The sequence below is a fragment of the Helicoverpa zea genome, chromosome 7, assembly GCF_022581195.2.
Source record: "Helicoverpa zea isolate HzStark_Cry1AcR chromosome 7, ilHelZeax1.1, whole genome shotgun sequence".
NCBI lineage: Eukaryota > Metazoa > Arthropoda > Insecta > Lepidoptera > Noctuidae > Helicoverpa > Helicoverpa zea.
In genome coordinates, this window is record NC_061458.1 from 1007949 (window position 1) to 1031797 (window position 23849).

The 23849-nt window shown below is 35.3% G+C and overlaps 2 protein-coding genes across 5 annotated transcripts in view; both read left to right on the top strand.

The window, feature by feature from the left end:
- Positions 1-19652, top strand: part of LOC124631800 (myc box-dependent-interacting protein 1) — a 42002-nt gene extending 22350 nt beyond the window's left edge. Inside the window, exons 2-10 of one of the 3 annotated variants that reach the window (XM_047166407.1) lie at positions 10378-10513; positions 11387-11577; positions 12328-12432; positions 12834-13004; positions 13468-13648; positions 14316-14567; positions 15253-15384; positions 16943-17085; positions 17508-19652. In XM_047166407.1, the coding sequence (XP_047022363.1) occupies positions 10378-10513; positions 11387-11577; positions 12328-12432; positions 12834-13004; positions 13468-13648; positions 14316-14567; positions 15253-15384; positions 16943-17085; positions 17508-17588 (1392 nt within the window). In that variant the 3' untranslated portion in view covers positions 17589-19652. The remainder of the gene's footprint in view (positions 1-10377; positions 10514-11386; positions 11578-12327; positions 12433-12833; positions 13005-13467; positions 13649-14315; positions 14568-15252; positions 15385-16942; positions 17086-17507) is intronic. The other 2 variants (XM_047166408.1, XM_047166409.1) reach the window with 2 other exon arrangements.
- A 731-nt stretch (positions 19653-20383) lies between these two features.
- Positions 20384-23849, top strand: part of LOC124631970 (fatty-acid amide hydrolase 2-A-like) — a 36264-nt gene continuing 32798 nt past the window's right edge. The window contains exons 1-3 of one of the 2 annotated variants that reach the window (XM_047166621.1): positions 20384-20562; positions 20644-20681; positions 20814-20873. The gene's annotated coding sequence lies outside the window, so the exon portion shown is untranslated. The remainder of the gene's footprint in view (positions 20563-20643; positions 20682-20813; positions 20874-23849) is intronic. The other variant, XM_047166622.1, reaches the window with a different exon arrangement.

Consider the following 23849-nt stretch of genomic DNA (forward strand, 5'->3'; position numbering starts at 1 on the left):
CTAATCTTATCCGTGATGAATCATTGTTTACGTCTATCTTCAACCGATATAGTAAACAAAAGTAGACACATCATGGTGACAGAAAACAACCAAATCAGATGCACTTACAGCATTAGCGCATACATAACCATAATTACTTGTGTGCGAGAGCCAGCGACCCAATTGCTTGTTGCTACGCACCGTTGTGTTACGTCCACCTGTGCATGTGAGCCAATGACATTGTTAGCTTCTATGTATGAGTGTGTAATGTGCATTAGTGTGGCGCTACCAGTTACAAATATTTCGGGAATATTGGATTGGTTTCTATGTTAATCTGAACAACAGAAGAGACTTAGAACTGGGTCACGATTGTCGTGTAAGCTCTACGAATAGACCTACATTTATTTTAGAGTGTGACTAATTGAATGAACAATTGCCATCAGCGACTATATTACAACTGGCTGTTATCAGCTTCCCAGTTTTAACAGATTTTAAATCTGACTTAAATAATATTTTGGCGTCAACCACTGCCCATTAATTCATTAAGTACTTCCCTCTCGGCATTTAAAATTTAATTGTTCTGTTTAACTTCGTGTTCCGACAAAATTTCGTCAACTATATTTAATATTATTTACAACTCTACGAGCGAGCAGTTTAACGAGTACAATATTTCACTCTAATTTAGTTGTTTCATGAAGAGATTACGGGTATTATGACGTTTGACTCATTTGCTGGTCAATGATCCCATTAGTGGTAAAATATGAATTAAGAACATGGGTTCTAACCTTACCTTGTACGCTAGAGTGTTCTAATAATGGATAATAATAATGGTCAATTAGTACTGAGGCTTCCATTAAACTCTCTGAATTGTAAATACGGAATCCATGTCATTTAACGTGCCTATGTTCTATAGCACTACTTCTTTTTAACCCCCGACGCAAAAACGACGGGGTGTTATAAGTTTGACGTGTCTGTGTGTGTGTGTGTGTGTGTGTGTGTGTGTGTGTGTGTGTGTGTGTATGTGGCATCGTAGCTCCCAAACGGATGATCCGATTGTAATGCGGTTTTTTTTGTTTAAAAGGTATGTCAGTCGGGAGTGTTCTTAGCTATGTTTGGTGGAAATCGGTTCAGGTCTTCAAGGTCATCAGCTCGTTTGCTAGATGTGATAGGAATGTTACACGCTCAGTTTACTTGCAAGTATATGTGGGATCTGAAATTTGAAACACTATATAATGTCTTTTGGAACCACTGAGCTGGTCTGCTGTTAGGGCACGAAGGTAGGAGACGTAACCCTGAACTGCCTTTTAGTAAACCCATCGAGTTTGGGCTCGTTGAATTTGTCTTGACGAGTTCTCTTCATGTTTCTGATTGACGAGAACCTGATGCTGGAAATGGGATGTGGCGGATGAAACCCTGGAATGCCGTAATGAAACGGATAAACCGATTTATATTTTTGCTGAAAATCTAGAATGTCCAAAGGTTAATCTTTATTGTTTCTCGAAATCTCGACATCTCATATAGCGACCCCATCTTAAGATAAAATAAATTAAATGAAAGAAGGAAAAATTAAGGAGCTCCTTTAAAAAGCATGAAATAAAATTAAATTATAAATTTAAAAAAACCCCCGACCCAAAAAAAGTACGCAATAATTATGACATAAGGTTAAAAACGCTAAACCCTATAAAAAGCAAACAATAACTTTTATCACTACGTAAACTAAATTTTGACGTGTCGGGGGACCGCTTTTTACCTTCATAAATACTTACATAAAGCAAATGATACCTACCTGATTACAACATTCGTTTAAAAAAAAACACGTATCTAAAGTAATGAATAACCTAGAGCGGTCCCCCGACACGACAAAATTTAGTTTACGTAGTGATAAAAGTTATTGTTTGCTTTTTATAGGGTTTAGCGTTTTTAACCTTATGTCATAATTATTGCGTACTTTTTTTGGGTCGGGGGTTTTTTTAAATTTTTATTAAAGCCTTTGGATCTTCATCTACTCCAAGTAACACGGTCTTTATACAGTGCTTCTACAAAACGTTTGATCCATGTTCCAAATATTAAACGGGAACACTTGACAGACAGTCTAGTGCGTTACGAGTACCAAAAACTCGGAACATTGCCAATGTAACATTTTTTTCTTCCATGCCTTCGTATTAAAAGGATCGAGAAGGGTTTTGTTTGTATGCACTGTCACTGATATTAGGTACAAAGACAAAAACGAAATCTGTGGTGATTATTTAATCTTCTCGGAAGCGCTTTTCGTCGTCTTTCATCGTCTTTGATCTTTCATTATACGTTTAATTCTCACACGATTTTTTTTAGTTTATTGAATAACACAATCGTCGTCATTAGTCCATTGATACAGTGCTTGTAGTTATTTATTAAAAGCTATGCGTAAATCGCGGTCACAAACCACAACACTTGCTATAATATGTATCACTCTCTATTTACCACTTTATTTTGATCAGGCTATAAATGTCATTATGTTGATGACAATTTGGCGTCGATGCAAAACTTTCGCCTGTTCACAACACACTGTTGCAAAGCTATTATTAAACTCACATTAAGTAATCGAATCTTCGATCTGTTTTGATTCTCGGCGCCACATTTTTTCCTGACCTGCATTTTTGTGTTTTATGATCTTATTCCAAGCGTGAATACCATCTACATAATTTAGAGAATGTATGAATACTAAATCAATAAAATGTCTATTCAACATATCAGACGAATAAATGAAATAAACCAATATATGAATAATATGCACCGTTGTTATAACAGTTAAATTCAAAAGCCGTTCATGCGGAAAAACGTTTCATTGTCACAGAAAAATTATTGGTTTTCCACGTGTAACAGTTTCAAAGATTTCCGATATAATTACTTCGCCAGTATGTATGCCCGTTACACAAACAACGGTCTAAAATAAATAGCTAGCAGCAAACGTGACCAGCGGCCGGCTAGGTTTCATAACAAGGGCTAGATATTTCTAGATCATAGGATACAAGTGTACGAACGGTAAACCGCAAACAGTTGCGAAGCCTTGATGTTAAAGCGAATGAATTGAAGACACTAATGGTGGATTGATATTTGTTGATACACAACTTGTTTAGAAGTTATACGATAAATTGGTAAAATTGTGATTTCAGTAACGAGGATGTTTGTAAACAACTAGCTGCGGAAGGAGGTAAAAGAAAATTTAAAACCAAACCCAAAATACACAGTGAAATATCCAGTCTCGTTCGTTTAAATTCTATAAACTGTAAGAGAGAAAGTCTAGCTCAGAATATGTAAAAACTAAACCATGTAAAGCCTAGTGAAAGTTCAAAACAAAAGTAGGTTCATCTAAAAGGTTCTTCATGTTTCGCAGTAGTACTTGAAAAACATGCAGGTGAATCAAACAAAGCAATGATGTTTCGTATATCTGGTTGTGGAACGAACGACCTGTCCATTGTTAGCCTGACAATACAGCCATCAGTCAAGACTTGAAGGATCTTTGAGATAGTTTGACCGTTGAAGCTATTGTAACGAAATCAGTTGATGATAAGCTTCCTCGTATTTTAAAACAAAAAGGCTAATCTGACATGCCTTATCTGTTAGCAATTCAACACCTCTTATTTGTGATGCTTTAGAAAATGGCAGTGATTTTACCATTGTCATCAATGAGCTCGATACTGTTGACAACACAGATGGGAATGCAATGAATATGCAAAGTCATTAACTTTAAGATTTTGAGGTCAATGGTATGCTCTCATAGATTACGCTTAAAATATTCGACGTTAAATATTCATTAGATGAATAATCATGACTGAGTGCTTCAATTTAGCAGAAATACGGAAATAAATGCGGTGAATTTTATGTACAGCGGTACCGCACACGTTTAACTTAATTAGTGGTAACGTGGGACCGGCCTAAAATTTTATATCATAAACTGCAATTTCAACTTAACAAGCGTTTTAATTTGAACTGCAAATGTCAACCTAGTGACAAGATTAATTAACATTCACAGTAGAGTAGATATCAGGAAATATTTAGCTTTTTGTTGCAATGGAAAATATGCAAGAGTCGTGATGGTTTATAAAGATTTCTAAGAAAGAATCCGTCGATCGGTTTCCGACAGCAAATAGTCTCATTCATGTAGAGGTACGTCGTACCTAGGCCGCCCCGTTCAACACAGGTTTTTATTGCATGATTGTCGTCGACTGTCATCTTGGGAACACCAATTACAATGTTGCCTAGACCGTGGCGTATTCAGTTAACCTTTGCTCAGTTAACAGCCTCTTGTCGCGAATAACTCTGCATAGAAAACTTAGCAGGAATGCGGAACATGGGACTAAGATGTTCCATCTCTCAAGACGTTGAAACTTTGAATTTTGCAAAATATTATTGCTAAAAATGTTGCAGGTAAATCATTCAATTGGATTCAAAATAATATGACCGTCAACTAGCAGAAAACTAGAGGGCATTTAAAGATCGGAAACGTTAATTAAGGAAAATAAATAGCCTTATCTGCCGATTTCACACTTAATACCGTGAAATTCATAGAAGGAAACTCCTAGTTAACCTTCCTGAAGCAATTTTGCACTTGCTATGTAAATTGCATCTATTGATTTTGCAATAAAATATGGCCTCATGCTTAAGCATCATCTATTATTTTATTCTTATAATCGACCTAGTTCAATACTGCTTTGAAACTACGCACGTACGTATTTAGTTTCTGTTTGTTTATGTGTTTCAGCATTTATTTATTATTAAATATCATTTATGTTTAATTTGTTTAGTTGCGTTAGCGTGCGTTTGAAGGCGAGCCAGAAATCCCTCGTGGAACAAATTAGCGTATGATACGATATCGAATAGAGTGAAATATGAGCAACTATCTATCTAATGCTTTTGTCTAGATTTTGAAGTCCATCTGAAGCAGCATTAGTTCGCTTACTATTTTAAACTCAACAAGATTTACAGTCGATGCAAGTGAATCTGGCATCAAGTGCTGTTTATTGGTTTTAAGCTTTATTTATTATCGGTGAGGATTGAGAATCGTTTGCTTGCATAAATCAATAGAAAAAATTGCGAATTTCTCCGTACCTGTTGCTAAACATGCTACGGTTAAAATGGAGATTAGATACTTAGTGCTAAAATGGAAACTAGTCCTACAGACGTGTCTCAAGTCCAACAAAACGACGAAGAGAAAGCAGAAACTTAAACGATAAGGATTATAAACGCATACCAAATAAAGCAAGGCTTATTCTCTAAAGATGAATGAACCTCATACATAATTGCGGTGATAATTAAAGTATCCGCTTTTACGGATCACCATAATATGAAGATAAAAGTAGATGATTATCGGCTAGTCAAACGTGTTTTATCTCTATCACATAAAGATATTACCATACTTAATGAATTCGTAAAATCAAAAAGTTTAACAGTCAATAGATGCTTTTGAGACCCACGCATCGCCACTGTTAGGAATAGAGCATAGGAATGCACGTGGTGCAATAATCAGAACTATATTAATTTTTATAAAGTTCCTTTTCTTGATAGACACAACAGTTATTTGACTTTATGACATCTAAACTCAGAGCCAAATCCAAAAATAAATAGAAAAACATATAAAACAAGAAACCCAAATAAAACTGTGAACAGCGCCGGATTTCCCTCAGTAAAACCAAAAGTAAATAGCAACTGATCGTACATAGATCTATAGGAAACTGTATAGAGAGTTACGAAACAAGAAATAATGTTTACTACACCAACAAAATAGTTTCCAATGAAAAACGTTGGAATAAGTTAGGCAAGCAAACAAAGCGAGTTATCGAAGACTATACTTAGACGCACATGTTACGGGCCGAGTGCAATGCATATTCATACTGTCGTCCGGCCGTCTAGCAAAGATTCATTCGTCAGTAGTTTATTAACCTTATTATTTAAACTAAATAATGCTTTAGTTGTTGTAGTGTCAGTGAATTATTTTATTGACTTTGCCAAAGATTCATGTTTTGCCTTCGTTGCTTCTATTTCGACATCTTAATCGTACACGCCCATATTAGAAGCAGATGAATTTTCTGTAGCAAATATTGCGTCGATCTCAAACAACTGTGGATTACGAGAATAAATAAACACTAAATCTCTTACAAAAGTTATTAATAATTATGAAAATTCTAAATCATGTATTAGGGTCAGCAAAAAGCAGAGAAATACTTAACACATTTGATTAACAATTTAATGCGTTTGAAATCCTTATTTACAACTTGTTTGCTTATACGCTTAGAGAAGCCGACGCTTCAGATAATAATCTAAATTAAATTTATATCAAAGGGCTTCTTCCACTTTGTAGTTTTCGTTATATAGACCCAGGCAGCTTTGAGTAAACTCGAGAGATGATACTGTAATCGTTTTGATATTCATTAGTTTAGGATCGTTCCAAAAGATTCTACATCATAAAGATCAAAAACTTAATGGCCATTTCAATAACCTCTTAAAACAATTAACAGCTTAAGTTGTGTGATATCATAGCACGGAAATTGGACTCATAAAACCTGCAATTTTCATGCATATCTACAATTTTCACAACACAAGCCCTAGTTAAGGATGCAAAAAAATATCCAGTTCAACGATGTGTAGCGTTTCGGAAATCGTACCAGTTTCCTGGAAGGTGCTAATCTTGAAGCTGATGCAATTTTCATTATGATTTACCACCAAAGTGTAATTTTTAACTCTAATTTGATTATTAAGATCTTTGTGCTCATTAAATTCATTAGGTAGTTGTGCCACTGAGTCTTTTAATTCAATAACAAAAAGTAATTCATGCTTGCCTCGATGTGCAGTGGTATCGCACATTGCGTATAAATCTCAATTATTCTCAATAGAACAATAACTCATTTCCATTTAATTGACTGGATGACGCGTCACATTGGCATGTATCGGAAATCCTTAATCTTCATTGTAAAACTAAAACGAATTGATCTTACCAACTTTGTTTATCAACATCTTAATTCTTTCGTCTTCCTTATTCCGGTGCATTATAGTTTTAACAATACGATTCTCATTGTATGAATACCTATCTGTGTGCGGACACAGATGGCAAATGCATAAACACACACATAGACAAATGTCTTGTAAATCATACAAATCATTATTTACGCCTTCATCATCAGTTGTGTCTATAACAATTTGTAGTTCAGTGTGTCGTCACACGGTTCTTCTATTCTCTACTTAAACAAAAAAATAACTAACATAACGTTAGTAACGGGTTTAGTATTACAATCGTTTTGATTGGCTGATGACCTACCGTTTAGAGTAGTAACCTATTCTCCTAAACACATACTAAGAAGAAAGTACATGCTGTGTCATTCTGCGTTTTACTTTTCGTCAGATTCAGCATGACTATATTTTTTTTGTTTTCTAGCTTTTGGCTATAGTGTGTTCCTACTTTTACACTCCGTTCTGTTTATTTTATTCATGTATGTGATTCTGAAACTATAGTTTCGAAATTCAAATATCAGCTATGTGATACACACGAATGTCTTAACCCATTTGGTTAAGTGCATTCAGTTCCTTTTTGAGGAAATCATAAATAAAATATATTCGTATATTGCTACACGTCAGCCACTTGCAATAGTTATGAAATCCGAAGAGATTAAGAGCTGTAATGTGATTATGTGATGATCGATTGCGATAATTTATTGCGTGTAATTAATAAAGAATGCTTCTTAACAGCCTTCTAGGCGGCATGTCCTATTGAAATTGCAATTCAATTAAAACTAACAACGATAGAAGCGTATTAAAGAAAGACAATAGGAAATAATTAAATAATTAACCAAACTGTCTTGGACATAAATCAATAAATACAGTAGATAAAGGAATTAATTGTATTGACTTTAGTACTAATTGCGAAGAGGTTTCCGTAAGTGAAAAAGTCTTAATATTCGTCGCGTACGCACAATGATCGTAATTGGAGGCCTCGGTCAAAGACAATCGAAATCGAAAGGAAACGGCCGCGGATGTGACGTCACAAGAGTCACGACGAACGACGGACGTAACCGAAGTAACTGCTTACCTCTGATTGTCACTTCCGAAAATGTTAGTTCAGGTATTATAAAAGCAAGTGAAATAAATGAAAGTTTGTGTCATTCAACAGAATTTCAAGATCAATTATATGCTGATGACTGGAACTTTTTATATTGACTTTATATAGTCTTCATCTGTCATTACATGTTGCAAGGGTCTTCACATACATTTTGATCGTAATAAATTTCTGTAGCCCGTGAAAATTATTATTGAAGTTCTAGATTTTATACCGAATCATCAACAAACAAAACATCTAAACACGCAAAGCTTATTATAGCCAAAACATCAATATAATTAGCTTCACCTATTCCATGGTGGTGCATGCCATTACTCGGGAACAATGGGAGTAGTGGCCGGTCGATGACATTACATATTACATATACGTTTGGTATTGCCAATGGATTATCACTTATGTTATGTGTCGCTGTTACTGACGTGTGGCAGCTCTTTATTGCTTGTTTGGCGATTTCGTGTTCCGGTGTTAGGTTGGTCATGGTTGGAAATTAGGCTTCTTTCACATGATTTTATAGTTTCAGCTCCTCTAGGTATCCTGAAAATTGTTTTAATGGTGGGTCCTAATGAATCTGCTACAGATTACCAGGAGTCTAGTGCTGCAGTGCTCAAATTCGTTGCTTCATTTTAACGTCCCATTGGGTGGAATCACACGAATATTCCCAATGTGTTCACTCTTAATAACATCATCCACATTACCAGTAAAAGCAACCAGTTTCGAAATGGTATCTTAAATCACGAATGCAATACCACAAATCTCTTCACAACTACTTATTCTGCAAGCAGTAATTAGTATTGCGAATCCTCGCAATATGCATTTGTAAAGTCTGATCATCTGATTTTTGCATATTGAAGCAGTTCAGTTGCTTGCAGTGTGCACAGGTGTAAAGTATGCATGTTTTGCAAACAATGCCGACGATGTGTATACAAGGTCACTGAATAAATGATAGGATGTGTGATCTTATGAAACGGAGTCTAAGGTGTTAAACGTGTGACTGTCATCTTGGGACTGAACTTTGGACTAATTGCTTTGATAATAATGACTTGTTACCAGACAAATAAGATCCTTCTTAATGACCATCATCTGATACCGCTTAGGCTAGATTTATTTTTCAGTGACAAAGATAACTAAAATTATTTTCATTCCAATGTAATTGGGATTGTTAGATAGGTCTATATTAGGTTAAATGGCTCATTGGAATGAAAAAAAAATAACAATCCCTAGAATCCAAATTGTTATGTTTTTTGTAGTACCCTATTCAGCTGCAAGCCTCGTTACCTAATTCGCCCGCAATTGACATACGCATGACGTCACCTCAAGTAAATATTGAAATGAAACAGACTGACTATAATTATTTGCAGCTTGTTTCACGGTCCTTAAACATGACGACGAATTGTTAGAACTAATATTTAATTAGTGAATGATAAGCCTGTTGTTGTGGGTGTGACAACTATCGCTCAATGCTGTCTATGTCTATATGTCGCATTAGAGCGTTTTAATTAGGTAACTACACATAGTATTAAGTTACCTCTTGAGTAATGAATAGTGGACTTGTTGACATCACCTTTTTTGCTATTGTCGTCATTGATATGTTTCTGTTCACACCTATTCAGGACTGTAATACGCTTGTGTAGGTGTCTAGTCAGAATGTTTTACGCTCAGATTTACGAAATGCAATATTGCATATTCATGTCTCCAATTCCTTTTATAAACCTCAGTGAGATTTTAAGCAGTTAGAATGCCATAGAATCAGGAAACAAATCCCCACTTCAATAATAAATGTTGATCTTCTAATTATATTCTAAAATGGCAAGACTGCAAGCGGATTCACAAATGATCAAGAATCATTATCTATCAATCCGAAGAGACAATTCTCAGCACAGGTCCATAAAATAAAACAAACCATTAAACACGACGTACCGTTTGGTACAACAGGAACAAAGCAATAAAGTTGGAATGGCAATAGATTAAATAATAATTGCTGCACTCATTCCTGTGGCGTACTAAACCTAGATATCCTTGTACTAGCTGGTAGGGTTACGTTTTGAAATCAGGTGAAATATATTTGTGGTGTGCTGGATATCTGATAGTGGACCTGAATACGTTTGATGTCCCTTAGTTTAAATTACAGTGGATTTTGGGACGTTTTAAATGTTCGCACGAAGTTATTACCCATCGCTTCGTTCATGAATTGGTGATGGATCATAAGGATATGTATGTACTTGTAACAGTGTATAAGTTCTTCTGTTTTAGTTATATGATGATGATTTAGTTACATGTGCTTGCAACTTATAAATCTATATCTTTTTCCACAGCTCCTTCAAAACCTGGGCAAGGTAGACCGGACCCTCGACGACATATTCGAAGAACATCTGCAGAACTTCAACAGGCAACATCAGCAGGCCACCAGGCTTCAGAAGGAGTTCAACAACTACATAAGATGTATAAGAGGTAAGATACTTTACTTTAAAAATATTCCATTGATCCATGACTGATTTGACCAGTGGCAAACATTTGTCATAGGTCTATAGGTTTTAGCAAATTATTTTACTTATGGTTGTCATTGCAGCGGTCTTAAGTGACTATCTTCCGTATCTTTGCAAATGACTCGAGCGGATCTCAAAAAAAGTGACTCCGTCTTAGATTTTTAAATTGCCGTCACATGCGTAACCTGCGTACCAGTTTTCTCATAGTACTTAAAGCCTTGTTAGACCAACCAGGACGTAGCTGATCATTTCATCTCTACATCCTTTGCACCATTGTACGAACACAAAGAACCAGCATTCAGTAAACTAGTCTTCCACGTTCCACTTATAAACTTTCGCTAAATTCGAAGTAACAGCGAGTATTCGGACCAAGGAATGACGAAAGAGTCGGATGTGCAGAGATTCTTGAACTCGATCTGGGTGCGTGCCAAATGTGTGCACATAGTGCTACGACAAATAGTCCGTTGCTATTAATGAGGTCTTGTGTATTGCAAAAAAATTCAACGAGTTTGCTGTGGAGAGGTTGATGATCTACATTTTCTACTTGTAGCTATCTTTTGTCTGGATCTCCTCTCCTGGTGGCCAATCCTAGACTTTAATATAATAATAATGTCTTATTTTCATCCTGTAAACATACGCCTTATTTCTGTATCTACTTATAAAAGTCTTATTTTACTAAATAAACTTGACCCGTTTGTAGCCATTCCTAGAAAAACGATACCTGAATGACTTGACTCCTATTCGAAATCCTAATAATTTCAAGAATTCATTCCACCTAAATATACCATAAAGCTCATAATTATACCAGTTATTCATTATCCTATTCTACCTTCCACAGCGGTACAAACAGCCTCCAAAACCCTGATGGAGGCTATCACGGAAGTCTACGAGAGCGGCTGGTCAGGCCACGACCTGCTGTACGTACAAGCGCAGAACTTGGAGATGTTGTGGCAGGACTTCTCCCACAAGCTGGGCGATCAGGTCCTCATACCGCTCAATACGTACACCAACCAGTTCCCTGAAGTCAGGGTAAGTTGAATCAAAAGAGGTTTATTAGAGCTAGTGCAAGGAAATGATATTTAGGAGTTTGTTAAGTGATGGTGGCAAGTCTTTTTTGTATGTATACCACTAAGTTTTCTGAAGCGAGGGAATCTTAAAGGAACGTTGATGAAATAGGATGTTGAACTTTGTCATTTCTTGATCTTTATAAGTGATAGTCAAAACTATTTCATTATGTCTAATCCTCGCCAAATGTTTGAAAGTAACAGCGATTGGTGCAAAATCCACCAATTACCAATGATGACCAATTAAAAAATCAAAACTAAAGGGATAATGACTTAATAATTACAGTCCTTCGCGATTACGCAACGGTTTAATGGTTTGGTGGAATCACATTAATGTTGTTATTAACCTCATAATTGGTACTAAACCAGCTTAATTACTCGTTATACTTTTGAAAGTCCTCGAATTACGCTTGACAATTTTAATAGGACACTATATTCTACCTAAAATTCTTGTCATCCTCGTACCCGAATTCACTGAAAACGTTATCAAAATCGATGCTGATATCTCGAAATTGGTAGTGGCACCTAAAATTAATATTATAAATGCCAAAATCTTTCCGTCCTTCTGTCCGGCTTTCATGCCAAAACTTCTGGAATGGTCCACAGATAGTCAGCCTGACAAAGGAAATCTACTTCTTATTAGGGTGCAAGAAGAAGTTCTCTCAGAACACGGATGAACATCCAGTATTAATATTTGTCACATTATCATTTACAGAAAAAGATCGAGAAACGCGGCCGCAAGTTGGTAGACTACGACAGTCAAAGGCACAGCTTCCAGAATCTGCAATCGAACGCCACGAAGAGAAGGGACGATGTCAAGGTAGGCTCTTATGTCTGTTTATAAACAAGTCTGTAGGTATAGTTAATTACCTGTCGCAGTAAATTGGTTCTAGATTCTGTACCTTGGCCTTCGCTGTTATCGTTAAAAGGGGAGTTTTACGTGACTCTCAGTAAAGATGTTAAATATTTTATTTAGTTATCTGCAATTTGCAAATGCTAAGTATGACTCTTGAGAACGTCAACTTTACCATTAAAGTCAAATCATCACTTCTCTTTTGAGTTTTCCGTCGAAATAAAATTATACTCCGTGACTACAAAAAATACTCAAAAAATCTGCCAAAATTTCGACAGCTAAACCAATATTCTTCTGACAAACTAATACGCGATCCTGATCAATATTCATAAAGGTCATTATCACTAACTTACCCCATCTATTTTCAGGTAACCAAAGGCAGGGAGCAGCTAGAAGAAGCGAAGCGCACATACGAAGTGCTGAACTCTGAGCTACACGACGAACTGCCCGCACTGTACGACTCCCGCGTCCTCTTCTACGTCAACAATCTGCAAACACTCTTCTCGGCTGAACAACTCTTCCATTCTGAAAGTCATAAGGTGAGTTAGTAACATACTCAATACTTTAATGCGTACCATAATGTTTACATTTGTTAGTATACACGTAATTCATATCACAATATAATTTGTATGAAGAACATTTTTTGAGTTGGGCTGAGAGTTGTGCCCTGTGGAACGCCTTATATGATGACGAATAATTGAATTATTATTTGGATTTTTGTTTTACAAAATGTTTGATGAGAGATTTTTCTAAAAAGTGCTGGAGGACATTGAGTAGTTTTATAAAGCAAAAGCAAGCACTCTTAAAATATAAATAGGAACAAACAATCTAAGGCCTTTAAGTGATCGTCCGAGTGCAAAATACATTATCCTATGTTTCTCTGCATTTTAATACCAAAATATAACTGTGTTCCCACTTCTGCTAATGACCATCGTGTTGTATCACTTTAAATGTTAGGTTTAAGTTATTTTCTCACACTTATCCCGCAATCCCCCTTTCCAGGTATTCGGCGAACTGGAAATGATAACGGACAAGCTCGCGACTGACTGCCAACGTGGATCGTACAGCAAGAAGGCGAACAACCTCAGCATCAACATGAACAACATCTCGCCCGCCGCCTCGCCCCACGCCACGCTCAACTCGCACAACGGCAAGCCTGCTTCACCCACCGACACCGTGCAGAGTGAGTTGGGGAATTGCTGGGCTAGATGGGGGATTTTGGGCAAGATTGGGGGAATTTCGGGTAGAAGTTGTCCTGGATAAAGTTTTATGGGGAGATTTAGATGTCTATTTTATTTTTTGAGAAAAGAGCTAGGTTGGGGTAATGATAATGATTCGGGGGAATTAAATTACAGAAACGTTAAACTCTTTCTGAATTAAAAAAAAAAACAATGTTCAAGTGGGGTAATTTGGGCGATTTTTTTGGGGAGAGATGGAAGACAAATTATTAAATCATACCAAATTGTTGTAGGTATTCAGAGTAGGTTCCTATATACCTATAAAGTTTTTTTTTTGTAAAACATACAACAAAAAAGGCTCAAATTAACTTTAAATGTTTTTTCTGTGTGTTGTGTTCTTCGAGTAAATAATTTGATTGAAATGTTTTGAGTGAGCTTACTGAAAATAATAATTCTTTGATATTAGCTGTTAGCTTTAAAATCTAATCTTGATTGGGATATGATGAAGTTCATTTTGGTACACTTTTTTGGCCTATGGATATTGCCTATAAATTTTTTACTTAACAATTTTTTTTGTGCCTATGTTCGCTAAGTATACGAAGATACTTCATTACCTCCCATAATAACACTAACCATGTGTCGGCATGTGTGAGTGTGTATATGTGTGTGTAGCGCCCCCCTCCCCCGCGCTCAACGGCTCCCCCGCGCCGCCCGGCACGCCACGAGCCAACGCACCTGATATACCGCGAGCTGACACACCACTACAAGCAAAACCCGACACTGACATTAAACCCGAAGCCGACACAGACACGCCCACTACTGTGGAAAGAAAGGACAAAGACAAGCCGGCCACGCCCCCTGCAACAAACAATAATATAGAACAGGACGACAAGAAGGTCGAACAGCTGTATGATATACCTGTTGGTGAGTATGCTGCCCTAGTACTTTTGGTCGCAGAGATTTATGCAAGTTTCAGTATAGACGACCGGTTTTTAGGGATTTTGACTATGAAAAAGTAAATAAAGTCAGTCAGTCGTTAAAAATATTGGACAGATTTTTCTTATTGATAAAAAAATAAAAAATCATAAATTCAACCACTAATGTCACCATATTGGTACAGGATTTTTTCTTATAAAAAACATGCACTTTCTAATCATTTTTGGCTACTTAAAAGAAAAACTTACTTTTTGCTTTTTCATAGTCAAGATCCCTATTATTCCATCTTCAAAAGCGTATGGACTCCTGGTACTTTTTAAAGCATTGGGTAAAAATGGTGAGTTAGCGGTATGAGTATCATAGATGGTACTAATATTGATGTCGTGGTAGATAGAAAGCATGGCTACAGCTATTTTAAAATAGCATCTCAAAATTAAACATTAATTTTATTTTTAAACACCTATATTGGAACAAAACTCCCCACTATTTTTGTAATATATTTCCTTCACGAACCACACATTTGGTTGGTTTCACTCAACAACTGTTCGCTAAGCCACAGTGCAACAAAATTCAGTAGTCCAACTCCACAATTCACTTAGTATACCGCAAATGTGCAACACATTTGTACAAACACAGTTCCCGTAGAACAAATAGCAAGTGACAATTCTCTCAGGGTCGCCCGTACCGCCGGAGAAGTCAAATAATAACTCGGAGGAAAGCAAACAGATAGATTCAGAAAAAAAGGACGAAAAAGAGAAGAATGACACTGAAAACAAGACCGACGATGTATACGACATACCTATTGGTAAGTTTTGGTCTGCAAAATGGTAGTAAACGAAAAAATTCTACCATTTTTTTCGTTTATACTTGACAGACCTTAAAATCGGGCCTGTTCACACTATAGCAGAAACAGGCTTATTTTGACTATAAAAACTTGATTTTATTTTCAATTTGTTTAATAGACAAAACTGAATAAAATATTCTTTTTGTAAAAACTTTTTCTTGTTCATGTTATTTCCGCATGTTCATTGGTTTTTAGTATTTATTTTTTATTTCAAACGTGTCTGTAAAAAGTAGTGTGAATAGGTCTCTTTAATCTTAGTGAATAACCAACGGTGGGGGACTTAACAGCTCAACGCTTATATCGTAAGTTACATCAATAACAAAAGTCGATAATTTCAACTTCATAATTAAAATAGTCTTTCTTCAGTAGATTGTCACTAATTATTTCTGCAATTTTGTGGCATAAAAAAAACTTCAGAAAATTCTTCATTATTTCATAAAAAGTAATATAGGTATGCATAATATATTTATCGATATCGATAAATGGGTTAGGGTTGTATATTTTATCGACATTTTATTTCTATCCCATTTCTTAATACTTATGTATATTTATTATGTATAATATTGCATTGTGTCTACATTCACTCTAGGTTGACCAGCAGACAAACGTATGTAAATATCTATGTATGTATGTATATGCATTGGCTTTTACTTTTGAGTTTGTGTGTGCAAACAATTTCGCTTGTTAGTTGGTTTTCGCGTGTATTTGTTAACCATTAATATAGCTTTCTTTATTATTTAAACATTTACGCACGTGATGTCTATCATGGGAAACTCTGTCCAAGTTTTGAACAAGTCATTACAGTAAACATATTACTGCATTGTTTTGCACAGATTTATTGGGCATTTATACTCAACTCATGATAAACATAATTTACTATCAAGCTATTTAGTTATAACTTTAAACTTATTTATTGGGCATTAAGTGATTAGAAGTGTACTATAAGATAATAAGTTAACCGACGCATTAACTACAACTATACAAGACTTGCAATAAAACAATACAAGGGTCAAGCTACATTGAGTTGTTAGTCAAGCGGCGAGCAGTTTCAGTGTCATATAATTTTTAAATTCATATCGATATCGGTATTCAGATAAGCAAGCGCAACACTAGTTTTTGTATCTTTTAATTTTTTTAAATCATACTATATTTAATCGTAATAAATATAAAGTTTATTTTGAAATTGCTCGTCGTTTTGCTACCAACTTGAATTGACTAATGCTTACTGGTCACAGTCCAAGAGTCATAAAATCTAATCTTCCGACACAGGTGTATGTTGGTCATACTAGGTTGACTGCATCATCACTGATCACTATACGAGACTCAATAAAAAAAAACGTCAAACGCCCCATCCTGCTGTGGGTGAAATATGTGGGATATACCAGGGCCGTGGTAACTCTTTCCAAGAAAGTTTACCTTCTGACACAGACGTCTGTTCGCTCATTCATTACCATACGCTGACAACCAAGTCGCGATAGACATCTGTACAGTACGCTCAATAACCCACTTCCCCCCGTAGGAGCGACACTGGCGGGTCTGCCGCCGGGCACGCTGTACCGCGTGCGGGCGACGTACCGCTACACGCGCGAGGACTCCGACGAGCTCTCCTTCGACGTCGGCGAGGTCATCCGCGTCGTCGAGTACACTGATCCTGACGAACAGGTATGTAGCTTGATCATCATCTGTTTAGACTTTTGACAAATTGGGAAAGTTGCTGTGGGTCGACTTCGAGTGGCACCGGATCCTGCTATATTTGTATTATCATCAAATGATTCGATTCGGCTTCTAGTGTCACTAAATGTGAATGAGTGCCAATGTTTACGCAGCATAGTTAACCAGGCAACACGATGCCCCTTAATAAGATTGGTTTTCAGAATTTTTGGCTACTGTCCTATCCTTAACGACTGCCAAAATGTAGAATTGACAGTCGGACCCACAATTAAACGTTCCTGAAACACGACAAAATTGGTGATGATTGGACCGATCGCGCCAAGGGTTGGCGTACCTACTTTACTTTGTGATCGATCGAACTAGAACTAAACCACAAGCTTTTTTTTCTCAAACAATGTCTTTATAATTTTCAGGAGGAAGGCTGGCTGATGGGCATCAAAGAATCAACCAATGAGAAAGGCATGTTCCCCGCGAACTTCACGCGACCAATATGAAGTGTCCCCTTCACAGCCAACCAGCCTATGAGTGTCACGTGACCAGACTCATACAATACTAGCTAACAACCGATTCACTACGAACTATCTTTTACAATATGATTTTGATTTCAATATAATCATTAATCAGTTTTTTTTTTCGTTAACGATTCAAAAAAACTATGTTTATAACTTAGTCTAGTTGTTGAATGTTAATAGATTATATATTATTTATTATTATTTTATATTTGTGTTGTATTACAACGAATTATGATAAATCGTAACCGTATCAGCGTTTGTATATACAGTGTATGAGTAACTTCGTATCAACATAGTCAGCGGTGTAGGGTTAACATATTGTTTAACTTATTATTCCATGTCATTGTAGGAAACACTGCAAATCATATCATCTTTTATAAAAGTATCAAACGCATGATTTGTTTTAATTTGAACCTTATGTAAAGGCTCGATTGTGGTCAAATTATATATTTTTACAGTGTGTCGCATGAGTATAAAGTGTGTTTCCTACTCTTCAATTCTTCACCAATTTTATGACAATAATCTTGAACGATTATTATTATATTGTATAATATATAAAAATCGGAATTGCTCATGTGTAACAAATAAAAAATATATTTTACATTTAAAGTGACCTTAAATTGTATTAAATAAATGAAAATTATTGACGAACAATTCGAATAAGTATTTAATTTTTTATTATCAACATAGGTATTCAGTATTATTTATTATGTATCAATTTTTATTTCAATACTGAGTTACTGTTTTTTGATGGTCATTTGACTTTATTATAACAATTTCTTCCTGTATTTTGTTTAGTAATAACGCTTCCTTGGAATACGCTAAAGCGCTACATCTGCTTTACGATTTCTGTCAAATCATATGAGATTATATTTGTACTTGTAAGCCTTTGCAGCGATCGCAAGCTGCTTTATATACCATCAATTCGCCTTCCAAATATTATTACATTTCCGACGACGCATTTCATTTCAATTTCTTGATTGCATTTTCAAAGCGAGGTCTTAACACATAATCATTAAAAAGGTTAAGTTTTAATGTATATAAAATTGTTTTTAGACTTTTTTGTTGAACCCATATTATCATATTGTTATATAATATAACATAGGGACTAAATCGAATATTAAACTTTTGAATAAACATTTTTCTGTTTAAGTAGGTTTATATTTTTTTGTTAAATTTAACTGTATTAGAACCAGATACTAACTATAAAATAGTGCTTATGAATAACAGCAGAATGAAAGGTTTCTATCTGAAGGTATTTATAACTGTTAAACGAATTTGAATGTTTGAGAAAATATTTTTGAAGTAATGATAACGCTCAAAATTTGTTTCAAGAAATGTCTCGAAAACTACATCATAATATATTGATTTAGAAATATCTTCAGATATCAAATTCTATAGAAAACAATACCAGACTTTATGTGCCCAGAACAAACATTGATATTAACGCCAGTGTCAAATGAGGTGCTTTGAAAGTGTACATAATTTATATATTTTACATTTTAATCCCATATTTTTAGAATAAGACGGTTTGAATTGTGTTCCATTTTGAAAATCATTTTCCCAAAATATTTCCTGTTGCCAACATTATTTAAAATAGTAAGGCAACACTGACGATTCAATATTTTTATCATTTAACTTTGTGAGAAAGGAAACCCGATAAGTCGTGCTCCTTGCGTGTGGAATTATGAAAAAATATGTAAACTAGGGTTATGTTACAATGTTCTTATAATGACGGGCCACTTAAACATATTGCCAGCTATAGCTGCTCAAAAAACGGAGCTCCGCCTTTTATCAATCGTTAGAACAATCAACTTTTATACACATTTTTGAAAGACCTTATGAAATTTTAATATCAATTTTAACAAACGACTGAAGTTTTTTGTAAGCAGTTGATGTTGCGATATTGTGTAGGAGTACAATCCGACATGTTGAAAATTGTGGCTTTATCGTCAGTGCCATGCAATGTCCATATGTAATGTTAATTTATAAGTTTGTTAGGACTTGTACAGTTTTTACAAGTGGAAAATAAAATATTTCGAAAAAGTTCTGACTTTTATTTTACTTGCCCTCTACAAACATCTTTGCCAACTAAAATAGTTCTTAACAGCTAATTAGTACCCTGGACCAGCGTGAAAACAAAATACACTCTTCTTGGCGAGTCGATGGCAATTAAACATGGGCAGTGCCGGCAAAATAGGTCTTTCACTGTGCAGGTTGGGGCACATTGAGCAGCACAGAGGTGGAGCCGCACGTCACATCACAGGTGCCGCATGATTTGTGGTACAATGTAGCCCCACCAAGACCTAGAGCATAACCCACAGGTGCTTCACGAGTGAGAAAACTATTCCTACTTTTTAAGCGGGATCACGGTGGTCGCTGCCGTTTCTTGGTGCATTTCGTTGGGAGGTAGCCTGTTAAAAATAGAATAGGATTATCAAAAGACAACTCTAATAAAGTAGAAAATGCAGTCACAGTGCTTTCAAGTAAATAATACGTAGGTTTTATGGACAACGACTAACGTAATGCAGCAGCTAATACCATCGTCAGGCTTCCAGTATTTTATTGGTACTATTTACTCTAGCATTGGCAACATTGTGAAGGTTCTATCCATTGACATATGGGTTTCTATCTTTTGTCGTCACAATTGTGAGCCGCATTTCCGAACGAACAATTGTAACACGATACGTTTCACGCAACATGACAGTTGACAGTTCTATGAAAATCGATAGCATGTTTTGAAATCGTTTCAAACGCATAATAAAAATAATGAAGACGTTGTAACGAAACGTTATTGTGTGATTGATTGATGTTTTTCGCGATTTCGGATTTTAATATTTTCTGATAGTTTTGTAGCTGAAAAATATGGTGTTGAGTTTGTATTATGAGTTAAGAATGTGCTTAATTAAAGGGCGAGTGTTCCGGTAGCTAGTTTGCAATGTTATTGAAGGACAAAGTAAGAAAACACGCAATAATTACATCGAATTTACGAGTAGATACTGTTCTATTATTTTTCAAAACTATGTGTATTTTTCAGGAACTCGAAGTGCAATAATATCCTGTAAAATCTGTAAGGTAAGTACCAAAACGCTGAATTAGTCTAATATCTATTTTTTATATCAAAATCAGGTGGGTCTATGTTTCCATCGTTCTAACTTTGTTTTTTGTGATTGTTTTTGTTTACCTTCTTTATTTTTACACTCACAGGGGATTCAGACAAAGATTTGCAAGTAGGAGAAAATGGCAGAGAAGCAATTTTCCGTTTTTGTAAGTTTTTATTTATTATTTTTTTCTTTTCAGTTATTAAAATAGGGTATAATACATAATGTAGGTTCACCACAATTTTCTTTTAATTTTTATAGCACTTTACAAATAAATTGACAATATTTTTATTTAAATATGCTGAATAATATCTTTTTGTCACATAATTCTAACTACCTACTCATGTGTCCAAGCCATTCTTTGAATAGGAGGCATCATACATCCATTAGTTTTAGGGTGAAAGAGAACAAAATAAAACTCATATCCCCATGTTTCGGAAGGCTTGATAATTAGATAATAAATCTCAGCTGTCTTGGATCATCTTTAATGGTCATTACGGGTTGTCAGAACCTCGAAAGTCTGACAATCAGTCTTCTCAAGAGGTATCAGACTGTGGAGGTCAGAAAGGCAGTCGCTCCATGTAAAATTCTGATTCCTAGCTGCATGCAGTGAGACTGATAGCTGACCCTAAAATATTTTGGAAAGATGAATAGGATAAACAAATATGTATGTAATATAAACAAATACATAAGAATGAAAATGTTTTTAGCTCAGAATAACCATATGAAAATTATAGTGAACAGAAATAAGTGTTCAAAGTCAAAGTCAAAGTCAAAGTCAAATCATTTATTTCATTTAGGCCTTTACAAGCACTTATGAACGTCAAAATTATAACTAAGTTTGATTCTAGTTGCCCATGTTGTTGTTCATGTTAGTTGTTGAATTTCAACATGGACCCTTCTCCGCTATATTTTCATTTACCTACAGAACAAGTACCATGTCTAGCTAAATAATATTAAACTGCCTTCCTAGCATCTCAAACTCTTCCCCGTATATAGTAAGTTAGTGGCTAACAATGTTACCTGTTGTGCCAACTGGCTTTGAGAGTTGCACTATGAAACAAAGTTGAATTTTAACTTCAAACTTTGTATCTCATATTTCTGTTGTGGGTAGGTACTTTCATATGTCCACTATAGAAGAATTTGTTTTGCTTGAAGTTTGGTCAGTTGGTTAATATTTTTATCTAGACTTATGTCTCTTGTTCTAAATTCAGCCACAATCTTTTTTTGTTCTAAATTTTTCATGAATAAAAAAATATTTCCCCAAAAAAGTCATAGGTAGTTATACCTATGATTTAAAAAAAAACAATACAATAAAGATTACTTTTTTAATTTTAAAATGTAGAAAAATCTCTTTTAACATAGTGTCATTTCACACAGTAATTTTTAAGTTTTTTAAATAGTTAAATGTTCAAATATTTAACTAAAAGTGAAAGAATTCAGGTGAATTATAGACTTACTGATGACACAAATACAAAGACATTAAACAAGTGCATTATTTTTGTTTTCACATAGATTTTTTGCGAGCCACATTTATTTTTTATATGAAATTTATATCAAGATTTATAATTTCACCTTTCGATGCCTAAGGGCATATAACAAACCTACCAAGAACACTATCTACTCTAATTTACTCAATTCCATTAAGCATAACTAATCAAATTCCATATAATCTTGCAGCTCATATATAATTCCATCTCCCCACTTACCTAGATATTACCTAGTGCTCTAGACAGCGTGTAACATGACGTTAATTACCAATTTCAGCGGCGACCCGTAAACCTGGGTAAGCTGCAATGATGACCCGTTATTGTCTATTATCTCGGTAATTGTGCGCGTACGTTTTATAATTTGTATGCTAATTTTTGTGTGCAGTCTGTTATAGCAATTTTGATGGTATTTATGGTTAAAATACTAGTATACGCCAAAAGCGTGCCCTGTTTTTTTAAAAACATTCGACCTGGTTTTTATGTTGTACATTTTTCCCCGCTTTTCCTCTTTCATTAGCACTTTAAAAGATCTACATGTATCTTGAATTTGGTAACTCCTTTTTTCTAAATCGGTTAAAATTCACCACCCAGACTCATCACGTCTCCAACATTGCAACGTACATTTGGCACTACCCAGTTTAACGACCAGCCTTTTATATTTTAAAGAATCTGTTAGCTCTACGGAAGGATCCAACTTTAAATAAATTAAAACTTAAACTTATACAATTTCAACCGCTAGCAAAGATTAACTTAATCCAGATTATTTTGTGAAGAGCGGGAATATTAATACTGTTGTAAATGAAATCCTACTACAATCCTACGTCTAGATAATAGACCCGGATGTAAATGACAATACAGAGAGATTCGTTCATGTTTATTTTAAGCCAAGATTGCATTTACCTTTGTACTGATATTTCATGATTAGTGTTCCTACAATACCTAAAGTGTTAAAAATACAAGCAGATAATGATGACTTCATTTGGGTTCCTTATCACAGATTACTTAATTGAATCTGTAGATATTTTATTTTAAGAGGGGGTTTTCCTGGTTCGTTTCGTTCGTCGCGGGCATCGAATCCGCGACACGCAGCACATAGGCCGATGTTACCAATCACTACACCATACGTGCAGTCAAGAAACAAATTATCTACATTCGAATACGCCTTAGGCTTTCCCCAAACTGCCATCTATCAGCTTGCAGTCGAAATTCGTAGAACAAATGGAGTATGTACTTGTTTGTAACAACCCTTATTTCTGCTAACGTCAGTTCCGATCAGTCACGGTAAACTTTGACATTTACATTTAGAACAGAGCAAACCGAATTGAGAGCAAAATGTAGGGCAAAATGCAATGTAGATGTAGTGGTGTAACATTTTCGGTATTTCTCTGAATGTACGTGAATGTACGTGTTTTCATAATGTAGCTGAACACAGTTAACTTACTAGTAATCGTAAATGAACAGGGTTATTGGGAAGTCTTACTGAGACATTATATGCCTGAGTTTTCCTGCGTTTTATGAACTTAGCACGGTACTTGTAGGTATGAACCGCTTCCAAATTGTTCCAGTATCCGTTTGCTTTTCAGCCACAAAGCAACCATCTCATTTACTTTACCAAACAAACATTCCAAAACTAAGTATCCCCCAGTCCAAAA